This window comes from Rhinolophus sinicus, linkage group LG13, assembly GCF_036562045.2.
Source record: "Rhinolophus sinicus isolate RSC01 linkage group LG13, ASM3656204v1, whole genome shotgun sequence".
In the NCBI taxonomy this organism is placed as follows: domain Eukaryota; kingdom Metazoa; phylum Chordata; class Mammalia; order Chiroptera; family Rhinolophidae; genus Rhinolophus; species Rhinolophus sinicus.
The window spans coordinates 56,105,592-56,118,094 of NC_133762.1; the positions used below are offsets into that span (position 1 = coordinate 56,105,592).

The 12,503-nt window shown below is 44.2% G+C and overlaps 1 protein-coding gene across 2 annotated transcripts in view; it reads left to right on the top strand.

The window, feature by feature from the left end:
- Positions 1 to 12,503, top strand: part of SLC24A3 (solute carrier family 24 member 3) — a 503,295-nt gene that overhangs the window by 65,840 nt on the left and 424,952 nt on the right. For both annotated transcript variants that reach the window (XM_019710723.2, XM_074317336.1), the window contains exon 2: positions 958 to 1,086. In XM_019710723.2, the coding sequence (XP_019566282.2) occupies positions 958 to 1,086 (129 nt within the window). The remainder of the gene's footprint in view (positions 1 to 957; positions 1,087 to 12,503) is intronic.

The window sequence follows — 12,503 nt, forward strand, 5'->3', positions numbered from 1 at the left end:
CCACCCTCGTTTACACAGGCAGCTTACCTCCCTTTTGATGCTCCACAAACACTTCAAACTCAACATGTCCTTAACAGAGAACATACTGCATTCTCCCCTCCCTTGTACCTTTCAGTCTCTTTTCTTTCTCCTAGCATTTCCACCTCCACAGACATTTTAACTAGAGACCGCTTGTTCGTGCCTTCATCTCTTGTTTATGGAAATCTTGTTATGTGGCATTCGCTAGCCTAGGTTCTTGGATGTCAAAATGATGTCTTAGCTTGGGTAACCCACCAGAAGCAGATCCTGAGCAAGTGTTCAATTGCAAGTGGTTTATTTGGGAGGTGGTTCAAGGAAATACTGGTATGGGGATAGATGCTGATGCGCTGGAGCCAGTCATACTGACTTAGTGGACTGAATTGTGCCCATCTCTTCCCAAATTCATGTTGAGTGAGGCCATGTTGGTAGCTTGAAATAGGTCATGAGGGGACTATTTACACCACAGAAATTGGCCCATGGCTACAAACCAGGACTTTTCCCCCGGAAAGTTGGTTGTTAAACATTTCTCAGCATGTTATTGGGAGCGGGGAATTAAGACGGGGAATAGCAGCCAAAAAAGTGTGTTTTATGAAGTAAGTTACACTGTAGACAACTGGAGTGTAATCCCAGTCAAGAAAACTCCGGAATCCAGTTTAGAAGACACACCTCAAAGTCACCCCATTGGAGCAGTGAGGTATTTATATACCACTTCCTACCAGTCATGGGCTGAGGGCCGGTAGGGCTCTGTAGGATCCAGCAGCCAGAGGAAGCCCTCTGGCAATTAGAGGCAGGATGGGTGAAGTCGTATACAATGGTAAGGTCTAAGGGGGTATTGGCGAGGCTGAGCACCTGATGGCTGATTAAGACACTGGGCACCCAGATCGGTGGAGGCTAAAACTCAGCTCTTAGTGATGTGTGGTTATTATTTTTTCTTCACAGACCTTGACTTCATGGACCTCATAGGGGAAGACAAACAGTGGAGAGTGGGGAGGAAGTTAATGCAGGTGAACGACACTCTGACTTCAGAAGACACAGAACTCCAGAGCAGCAAGAACTGCACTGAGCCAGGTAACTGACGGCTGCGTTCTGGGCAGTGACTGCCACTTTCTCAGGTTATGGCTAAGGAAGAGCTGGATGCCATGTTTTTTCTTTGAGTTTTAATCCAGAGACTTTAAAGACGTTTGGGGCGGGTGTCTAAGAAACTCAAAGGTGAGATCCCAGGGGACTTTTCAGTTGTGTTTCTACCTGTATATTCTTTCCCTAGGAGAGCTGTGGAAAAGGTAAGTCAAAGTCATGGGAAATACAGTGTGAAGGAGTGCCGTCATCACCTTTGGGATGGGAAAGAATGGAGGCAGACATGATACGGTGAGCAGCTCCAGGATGTTGGGCCAGCAGTGACGGAGGGCTTCTGTTCTCTGTTGGAGTTGTGTTTGGGGGAGGTGATGTCATCTGTCTGTGAGCGGCATTGCTTATGTATCAAGAAATGCCTTTCTCAGAGTGACAGGTGTAGAGGAATAAAGCACATTAAAAGCCTTTGCAAAAGAGGAAATGGCTCAGCTCATGGGTAGACAAGAAGATGTCCAGGTTTTTCAGAAGAGCACAAGCACCTTACCTGCTGGTGCTGGCAGGGATGGGGCGGGGGGCAGGGAAAGGGAGGAGAGGAAAGGCTTCAGGAAGGCGGTGGGAGGAGTAAATGAAAGCTTGCTTCGTGCTGTGTAGAGCTGGTGTAGAAAGAACAAGGACTCAGGAGCCCTATTCTTGATTTCCTCTTCTGTGGACTACGGGGACTGGACTCGATTTCTGAGGCCCTTGACTCAACCAAATTCTGGAGGGAAGATGATCATGCCTGAAATAAAAAAGGGCCCTGTTCAAATCCTGACACATCAAGGCCTGGCTGGAGCCTCTCTCCTTCATGAAGCTGCTTTAAACACCCAGATGGCTTTGACCATTCTGTTTTCTGAATGTTTTTGATATAAAATGTCTCTAACTGCGCTGTCTAATGTGGACATTCACTGGTAACTTAATTCAAATTAAATACAATTAAAAATTTAGATATTCAATTTCGGTAGCCTCAGATCATATATCCACTAATCGCATGTGGCTTGTGGCTATCATTCGAACAGCACAGATCATAGAGCTTTTCCATCATCTCAGAAAGGTCTGTTGGACAGGCTGGTCTAGAAGTTTCATTTGTTTGTGGACGTAGCTCCTGCATTTCCAGCTCAGATGCAAGCCTCTCAAGGACATGGAGCAGATGTGTAAATCTGAGAGCCCCATCTGTAATCTGGGTCTTGGGATCACACTCACCTGGGTTTGAATCCCAGCTTGGAAGCTCTGGGCTTTGGGCAAAATATTCAGGTTCGCTAAGCCTCTGTCTGCTTCTCTGTGGAACTGAGTAATTATTCTGACCTTTCACGACTGCTGTGAGAAATGATAATGAAGTAATAAAGTATGAACAGCTTAGTGTTCTGTGTATGGTAACTCTATAGTAGGAGCTCACTCATGAATCTCCCACTGCCTGCTGGGACACACATCCCTCCATTACAATTAGGTCAGGGAGCTACATTTTTCAGCGTCTCCTCATGGGAATGGGGATATATAATGCACCTGGTTCAGTCAATAGGTTACTTCCTCAGGTGGCCCAGGTCTGGAAGTCAGCTAGGTGGCCAGAGAGGGTCAAGAACCATCTTCTAACACTGACAGGCTTGGAAGATCTCACAATGGCAATGAGCATAGCTCCTCTGAGGACTCTTCTCTTTCTATAAGAATGTGATCAAAACATTGCCACAGATTCATATGACTGCCAGTTGTCTTGGTGCTCTTTCCAGAATGCTGTTGGAAGATTATATCTAGGTCTTGATTGAACAGATATTTTATGAGAAAAGTTGAGAGCCAGAGCACTCGTGAGGTCCTGACTGAGAATTAAAATTTGATAGTGTTCATCTTCTCTCTGACTGTAGGGTGAGAGGAGCTGGAATGGAAAGGGGAGGTCCTTTCACAACATGCTGCCCAGTTTCCCCTACGAGGTCAAAATGGCCTTCTACGCAATGACTATTACCTGTACTGGTTGGAAGTAGTGGTGCCTGCTCTCAAATATCTTAATTGTTAGAGGCTAGGAAGTGACCCACATGGTTTCCAGACTGGTCTCCTCCTTACTTGTGATGATGTCAGCTGAGCCATTGTATGCTTACAAAGATGATGCATCAGGGTTCCCTCTGTTTGGAGGAGTGATTATTTACACAAGACCTGAGCACTTTGGGTGCTAGTGTCGGCCTGGCCATGTTAATTGGGCTCTTGTCATAAAGGACACCTAGTGCTGCTTGTGATGTCACAGGGCTTCTCAGACTGTGTGCTCCGAACCCCTGGCTTTAGATGCCATTGGAGTAAGTAAAGTAGATTCAGAGACGGGAGATGGAATGACCGCTATTCTGGTTGTATTCTCTGTTTGAGGTATGGGGCTGGTTTGCTCCCAGATGTCCATTTCCTCACCTATGAAATAGACCTACAACTAGTTTATCTTTCCTAGTCCTTCCATTGCACAAATCCAGTAATTCCAAAACATTTCCAGAATAGAGACTCACAAAAACTTCCACCCCAAGATGTGCCTGCTCCACTTAATACCTTCTTTGTGTTCGCTGATTCCACGTCATACGTCAGTCCACCTTTTGTTCCCTCTCCTCCTCACCCTCCCTCCCTGGTCCTCATCTCTTCCGCCTTTTCCTCCTCACCTCCATCTTCCTTTCTCCTTTCCTCTCCCTCTTCTCTCTAACAACCAGGAGCCTCTGTCTGCTTCTCAGAGCAGCTGACCAGGGGATGACCAGGATGCAGGGTGCCCTTTATAAAGTGGCAGTGCTGTCTGTGGTTGGTATGACAACACAGATGGCACACTCTTCATATGACAACTGCCACTTTAAAGACATGTTGCTTTGTGCATTTTGGATTTTTTTTTTTTTATGGCATTCTTCCCCTGCCACTAAAGACATGGTTTTGGTAGAAATTTGCAATTTTTACCTCCAGAACTGTATGAAAAAGGCTGACCTCAGTGCTCAAATTTTTCTGCATCTTTTCCAGCCCTCTGTGAATTTTTTAAGGTTTTCTTAGCCTGATACTGCTGACTTCATCTGGAGCCTGGAAACATATTGTTTTTTGGTAAATAGCACTTGAAACTGTTTACTCAGATGACATATTAAGAGAAATTTGGCTGAATAAATTTGATTCATGGAAAATTAAGTTAGTTAATATAATATTAAGGGTGGTGGACAACTGTAGCAGAAATGAATACTTTGTAATATTTATTTGTATACTTTGGCGGATTTTGTTTATACATTTTGTAGTCTGTCTCCCAAAATATCTATCATCTTTTGGTGTTTAGTTCTTTGATATTTTAAGGAAACGAGCCTTTCCTCCGACTGCGTCTTTCAAATAAACTTTGGAAGAAGGAAGCTATTTAAAATGATAGCCTTTGGCATGGGCTTCACTCTGAGATTACTGGAGTTTCTTTTGATAAAGAGCTCAGCTCCCACTCTTTGCCTGGCTTAGTTGGGTCTAAGGTCTCTGAAGATGCAAAGATAAGCAGGGTCTGTACAGCAAGACCATGGAGACACTGGCAGGGCACTCACCCTCAGGGGATGTGCCAGGACTGTTTCTCGAATCAGGTATTTCCTGGAATTGCCAGAAACCACATAATTTGTTGAATGTGAATAGAGTAGGGAAGCCAGAGGTCCCTATAAGAGCAGTCATGTGGAGCAATCCAAAAGGTGAATATAGCCCATGAATGAGAAATGGAGGCCAGGCACAGATTGGCAAACATGGAAGACTGGTTCACGGTGCAAGGCGTGAACAAAATAAGTATTGGGATCCTACTGTTTTTGAATTTAAACCATAACATCAGGGTCCAGTGGTTTAAAATCACAGGGCTGGGCAAGAAAAGGCCAAATGTCTCATCTTTTACATGAAGAAAAGAACAAGATCCAGAGGGTGTAAAAGACCTGCCCAAAGTCACAGGACTTGTGAGAAGTACAGTAGGGCCCCCCAACTACCACGCATAGGTACTCAATGAATATTGGCAATTAAATAGAAAATCTGACATTTGCATGATCTAGAGTACCACTGTCCAATAAAGGTAAAACACAAGCTGTAAATGTAATTTTAAATTTTCTAGTAGCTTCATTTAAAAAGTAAAAAGAAACAGGTGAACTTAATTTAATAATTTATTTAACCAAATATATCCACAATATTAGGAATGACAAATTTCAGTCACCTCAGTGTTTGAACCCAGAAAGAACTAAGCTTTTTTGAAAAAGTCATAAAATCCATGATTTAGTGTACTAGGTCACATGACTTTCACTAACTTCTCTCTGCAGCTGTAATTTTCATAATGATTCAAATAGTAGCTGTTGACATTCTTAAGTGGAACAAATTAGAAACTCATTGTGATCTGCTCTTTAATTTGTATCAAATTCTTTACTGAATTTGGGTAATAATAGCTGCTGCAACAGGTAAATCCTTCAGATTTAGAAGATTAACACAAAAGTTTATTGTTTTCTCATTTAAAGTCCTGGTCTTTGGGTAGCGGTGTTGCAAGAAGTGGTCCATGGACTCTGGAGCCTTCCATTTTGAGGCTTTCCCATCCTCATACCTGGTTTCCAAGGTTGCTCTGCTTCTCTGCTTTATGAGAAAAGAGCATGGAGGATTTTGAGCAGCTAGGTCTTATGGACTAGACCCTCACTCCTGCTCCATTCCATTGGCCAGGGCTCAGTCACATGACAACTTCTAACTGCACAGGAATCTGGGACATGTCCATTAGCAGAATGCCCTGGAAGAAGAGAAAGCAGGTTTAGTGAACAGCTAGCTGGTCTTTGTTACATTGTTTTCCCTCAAACTTGTTCCTTTTTGAAAAAATAAACTTCTTTTTTTTTCCTTTGTGCTTATTACAAGTAAAAAGCAGTATACTCCCTCTACAGAAAATTATAACCCAAACTTAGGTCTTCTGAGACTGTTTTAGTTCTTGGCTTAACATTCATGATTCTCACCTGGTCAAGGTGACAATTTGATTCTCTTTTCACCATGGGAGGGTCACAAGTGAGGTAGAAATTGTCCCAGTTGTGCCCATTTGCAAATTGCATCTTTTCTTTGTAAATGTAAGAACCCTGGGGAAAATAATGAACGTTTGAGTATAGCTGAAGTTATTGGCAATAATGTGGAAGGAGCTTGGGTTCCAGAGTAAATCCTAAATCTCAGTTCCATCATTTTCCACCTGTGTAATGCTAGGTGCGTATCCTAAATTAAACCTTGTTTCCACCATCTGTAAAACGCAGCTTAAAGCTGCCCACTTCACAGAGCTGTGGTAATCATAAGGTGAAGGAAGCTTTGTAAAAGAGCTTGGAACCTCATTCATAGCCTATGCTTAATAAATTGTAGCTACATTATCTTTGTTTCCAGAAACATAATGGAGGGCAGACTGGTGGCAATCATTTACAGGGACGTTTCCACTCTGAGGTACATTAGAACATTGTGGGATTATGAAGATTGTCTTAAGGATGGATAGGTTATTTAGTGTAGTTCAGCAACAATGCAACATTCTTACAGTTGTGTGAAGGAGACATATCAAGGGATTATGTAGGAAGCATCTGACTAACGCCATTTTGTAGCCTTAGAGGCCATTATACAGACAAACAGCATGAAATAGGGAGTACAGGATTTTCTGCTTCACACTAAGAAGAGTTTAAAAGTCTCAAGATCTGGGAGAAACGGCCAGACGCTATTAATTTCTTCTGGTTTTAACATCCCTTTAGGACTTTTTTATTGAAGCATTCTTTAAACCCTGTTCTTTATAAAAGCCTAAACCAGTGAACAGTGCCTGAAATCTTCCTGAAACGTAGGTAAAGGAGGATGAGCTCAGCTCTTAGATGCTTCTGTGGGCCTGCCGATTTGCAAAGAACTTTAGACTTTTCAAATCATTTTCACTTTCATTAGCTCATTGCAACATGTTTGGCCCTTGAAACAAAAAGACCTGTAGGTCAGGAATGACCGTATTATTGATAGATAAGTTAGACTGAGACCAAGGCAAATTGAGTTAAAGAATTGAGAATTCATAGTCCTAAATGTAGAAAGACGCATAGGGACTATTTATTCCAAACCCTTTTTCTCTAAGTCAGGGCTCAGCAAACTATGGCCTTTGACCAAATCTGTCCTGTGGACTGTTTTCTAAATAAAGTTTTATTACAACACAGCCACACACATCCATTTATGTGTTGTCTATGGCTGCTTTTGCTCTATGAAGGCAGACTTGAATAGTTGCAACACAGACCACACAGCCTGCAAAGCCTAAAATATTTTCTCCATGGCCCTTTATAGGAATGTTTGCTTCTGTGCCCTGCTTGAAGCCCTGGGGACTGGTGTCTCATGTCCTCATGTGGCTTAGAGGGGAAGTTGAGACAAGGATGATATTCTTGCCTCCCTCTCTGCTCTCCCTGACCCTTCTCCAAGATGATGTCCAGGTCATATTAAAACTAGGGCCACATTAAATATTTTAAATATCACCTCTGGGCTGGGGTTATGATTCAGGTACTCCACACTTCCCATGCCCCCCGCCCCCTCACCCCCCACCACACACACAGACACACAATCAAAAACCTTCAAAATTTGTCTGTCCATGTGTTAGGGGTTTGTTTAAAAGAAGAAAAGTAGATGTTCACCTCCTAAAAATGCTCGAAAACCACTGGTCTGGACTAATTCCTTGTTCCAGAGCATTTGGGTGTCCACATCACCTGTCCAGTCCTCCTTATCCTTGGAATTGCTTCCCTCTTGGGTTAGAGGGTGAAGTATCTATGTGGGATTGGCCACAGGTAAGCACTGACAGCCCACATCATGCGTGGACAGTTTCCCCAGGGCTCTTCCTACAGGCACCCCGGGAACAGTGAGCAGTGAGCTCACCTATGTATGGAGGCCAAGGGCATTGGAGTGGGGTGGCCTCCTGTTCCCAACTGCATCGCTTGGCTGCACTTGTGTGGCCTGCAACAATGATGGTTGCTTTCTTCCTCCTAGCCAAGTTGCAAATATGGCCTTGGCCGTGTCTCCAGCCCTGTGGGGGTTCATTGTTATCTGGCCTCCCACTCAATCGTTTCTGGAGCAGCAGTGTGCATGGGGTGACGGGATAATTCAGAAATTATCTTGTTCCACATATAATGTCATTTCACTGATGAAACCAGGACTGAGGTCTAGAGGTATAAATGAGCGTCTATCCTTAGGGTCACCTCTGGTTGGCAATAGAGTGAGGACCAGCACTTGCATTTTCCGACTCTCCAGCCTCTGGACACAAGGCTGGGCTGTGTCCCTTCACTTCGTTTGTGTGTGCAGTTGGCCCTAAGTCACACCTACAGACCGGGTTTGCCAGGAGGTTACCCTGTACCCTCATCTAAGTGCTTTCAGGAGCTGTAAGGCAATGATTTTCCTAGTGGGGCTGACCACCAGCAGCAGCCCCAGGAGCTTGTCAGAAATGCATATTCCTGGGCTTCCCTGAGACCTACTGGGTCAGAACCTCTAGGAAGTGGGCCTGGCCATCTGGGTTCTCACAAGCTCTCCAGAGACTTGGCAGGTCCATTCAGGTATGAGGAGCCCTGGCTTAACTCACTGGAGTCGGCAAGGGAGATTTTCAACCCAGGCCCTATCCCAGGCCAAGACAACCTGAGTCTCTGGTACTGGGAACCAAGCGTCAGTAATTTGATAGCTCCCTTGTGATGTCAGGCTGAGACCACTGCCTGAGACCACCTCTGGGCACTGGTCAGCTCTGGAGAGCTGGCCATGGGAGTCTGGCTGAGGGGAAGATAGCAGCGCCTGTAAGCCAGTCAGAACCCACCTCCTACCACCACTCAACAAACAAACAAACAAACAAACAAACAAACAAACAGTGTCACCCAATGTAAGACACCAACATATCTTGCTGTAGGTTCCTCATTCATTCAGCATTCCTCGTGAGCCACACAGTAGTCATTCATTTTTAGACTCCATCTTGAGGGTCCCTGGGTTTTGTTTCTAAGATTTCTTCTCCTGAGAAATACCAGGATGGAGTTTCACGTTGGCTGTATTTTAAAATGTTTGCACAGTATGTTAGAGTCAGGAGGGAATGCCTCTTCCAATCAGTGTAGCTAATCTTGCCTTCTAGAACTTGGCTGGTTGCCCAGCACTCACCTCTCCCACCCACTCCCTCCCTCCTTCTCAGAAGCCTAGACTGGCCAAGGTACGGTGCTAACCATGGGCCCGAGGGCAGGGCTCTGAGGCGCTGACCAGTTCTCGCTGTAGCACTCTGGTCCTGACCGGGAAACTGCCAGGCCTGGAGTGGACTCTGGGAGCTTTAGGGTAGGAAGAGGGCTTGCTCTTTTCCCAGAGGCTCATGGCAGCCTTTCTAGGTCTCAGATTTAAAAACAAACAAACAAACAAACAAACAAACAAAAAACAGTCTCCAGGGACTAATCGGGGCAGTATGGCTGAAGGCTGTGGGGAGGACTTGTCTGAGTGTGTTTTCCACAGACCACACACTTGGGCAACAGTCACCAAGCCTGTTGTTTTTTCCCACCTGGAGACTCCCCGTGGCAGTGGGCCCTCAGCCACTCCTCCGGCTTGTACACCCTGGGGCAGGCTCTGTCCAAGCCCATGACAGAGTTCACATTCTATGTTGCAAAGTAAGTTTAAATAAGTACATGTCTAGATTATCATATTGGTGCCAGTGAGTTTCCTGATATTGTGTTAAACTATTAGTTTGGCAGAAATTTCTATAATAGAACAAGAAAATCCTTGAATTAAAGATTAGAAGCCTTTTTTAGAAGCCAACTCAGAATAAGATGATTGTGAGCCCAGTCCAGTGGCTTGTCCATCTTCTCTAAGTCCTTTGTGCACAGAGCCCAGTCTGGGCTCCCCAGCCCTGAGTTGGTAGTGGACCTCAGGGCTCATCCAGAGTCCATGCTGTTGGGATCAGGGACACTGGGCTGGGAAATGGAAGAGAACAGGCTTCAGACCATGGGGACAAGCCACTCTGGAAAGAGCAAAGGATTGGGGTCCAAGGAGTCAGGGTAGACTTATTTTAGCCTCTCTTACGTGAGTTGCCAAACGGGTGCTCAGAGTCCCACTACTCCCAGCCCCCACTTTGGGGTCATTGGAAGAACCAGAAGATAAAGGATACCCACATTTTATAATTGTAGAGTCCTTCTGGGTGGAGTTAGGGATGTAGACCAGGATCCCACAGACCTGGAGAGGAGTCCTGACTTTGACATCTAGGGGCTGTGGGACTCTGGACTAGTCATTTAACCTCTGAAGCCTGGCTTTCCTCCCCTCTCAAGTGGGATAATTCATGGTACAAACAGAAAGGGTTGCCATGAAGAGTCAAGAGAATAAAGTGTGTAAGTACTTAGCACACAGGAAACACTCAACCAGTGAATGGATTCCCATTTTGTGAGCACCCAGTACATGCTCATCCTGAGAGGGTCTCACAAACAGGGCCCCAATTAGCCATGCATAGGAGATTGTGATTAGTATTCATGGGTTGATCAGGGCATGGGGATTTTGCTATGGGAGTAGAATGAAAGGAATCTGACGTGTGCTAACATCACAATACATAGGTGGGAAGTAGGAATATTCTTAATTGTCACGGCATACATGTAGGTGACATGAACAGCCTGTCAGCGTCACGTAAACCTCCCAGTGGATCTTTCTTGGAGAATGAGAATTTCGCATATGCTGAAGTCTTAATCTGTGCTGGGCAAATCCATAGAAAAATCACTGATGATGTGAATTTTGGTTGTTAGACCCAGTATGCAAGGTTGGGTGTACAGAATGTGTATCAGCAGATGAAGGAAGAGGAAATGAAGAGCAGTGAGAAGGTTGAAAAAGATGTAGGGCTTGTTTTATGTTCGATTCTGGCCCCCTTCACCACTGTCAGTCTTCCCTTTGGATGTGCCTTAAGTTGACTCATTGGAAAAGAGGTGCCGTGTTCCATGGGCAACTGTCCTTCCATATTCCAGAAACAGAAAGTTTCCCCTTTGCAGAAATCGCTCACAAAGGATGTTTCCTTTAACAGGGCCCAGGCCAAATAACTTGGTGCCTGGTAGCTCTGCTTAGTGCACACAATCTCTCAGTAGTTGCCATTACCTAGAATTATTATCCTTTCAATGCCTTTTAATGTCATGATTTCATGGGCTGTTTTTAAATTTTTTCATCCTCTCTCTCCTCATCTAGCCTCAATTTCGCCTTTAGGTACTTCGTACATTTTTTTCTACACTTCTTATTAGGTACACATTTTATTATGAATATTTGCAAACATGCAGAAAAATTAAAGTACTTTTACAGTGAGCGCCCACAGACTCAGCATCGAGGTTCTATAATTGACATTTTAGTATACTGGTGTTATCACGTGTTTATTCATTTTACCATCCTGTACCCACCCATCAATTTATCTTATTTTAGTGAATTTCAGAGTAATTTACAGAAATAAAGATATTCCCTCTCACATACTTTAGCACTCATTATTAACTAGTGTTTGTTGTTTATCCTTCTGTTTGGGGGTTGCATTCATAACAGTGAAGTCCACAGATCTTAAGTGTACCATCAGTGAGTTCTGACACATGCATACATGTGGGTTAGTGCTCCTAACCCTTATCGAGATATAAGGTGCATCAACGTCTCAGGAAGTCCCCACCCCCTACACAACCACTTTTCTGATTTCTATCACTGTAGATTAGTTTATACCTGTTCTAGAACTTTAAACACGAATTATACAGCATATACTCTTTACGTAAGGCTTCTTCCTCAGCATACTGTTCTTGAAATTTATTCATCCATGTTTTTCTATGTAGATACATTCTTGACTATACAAGCACACACATACACACATGTAGATAGACGTCTATGCATACAGATTACACATACACATATGACAAATGTCTGGTGTATTTCTCATCTGAAAATGCCTTATGGATTTTGGTCACATTTTGTAGATGCTTGTTTTAAGTCAACTTTCAAATAGATGTTTGTGCTGTCTGGAAAATTAGTCAGAGTTGGTTCACCAGGGAAGGTAAGTTACAGACAAGGGCAGTCATCTCTGATGCCCCTGCTTACTTCCCTCCAGAGTGAAGTGGACTCAGAAAGTTTTTGGTTGGTTGTGGGAAGGGGAAGAAAGAGAAGGGCTGATCTTTCTTGTCCTTGTGTCCCTATAACCAGTAAGACCACTCCAGAAGTAACACTGCACATTCAGTTTTGCAGTTATAACAAGAAATGGGAGAAGAAGAACTGAGAAGGCAGAGAATACAGTCTGATTCACTGAGTGTCAGCCGTGTGCATGCTGCTATGGGAACTGCTTCCAGGCCTCAAGAGAACCATATGCTACTCTTCCCTGGTGGAGTGGGGCACACTCCTCGTTGCAAACACAGCATCAGAGAGAGGAAGACATTGTCTCGCCAATCACCTGCATTGGGAACATGATGCCTGGTTAGGGA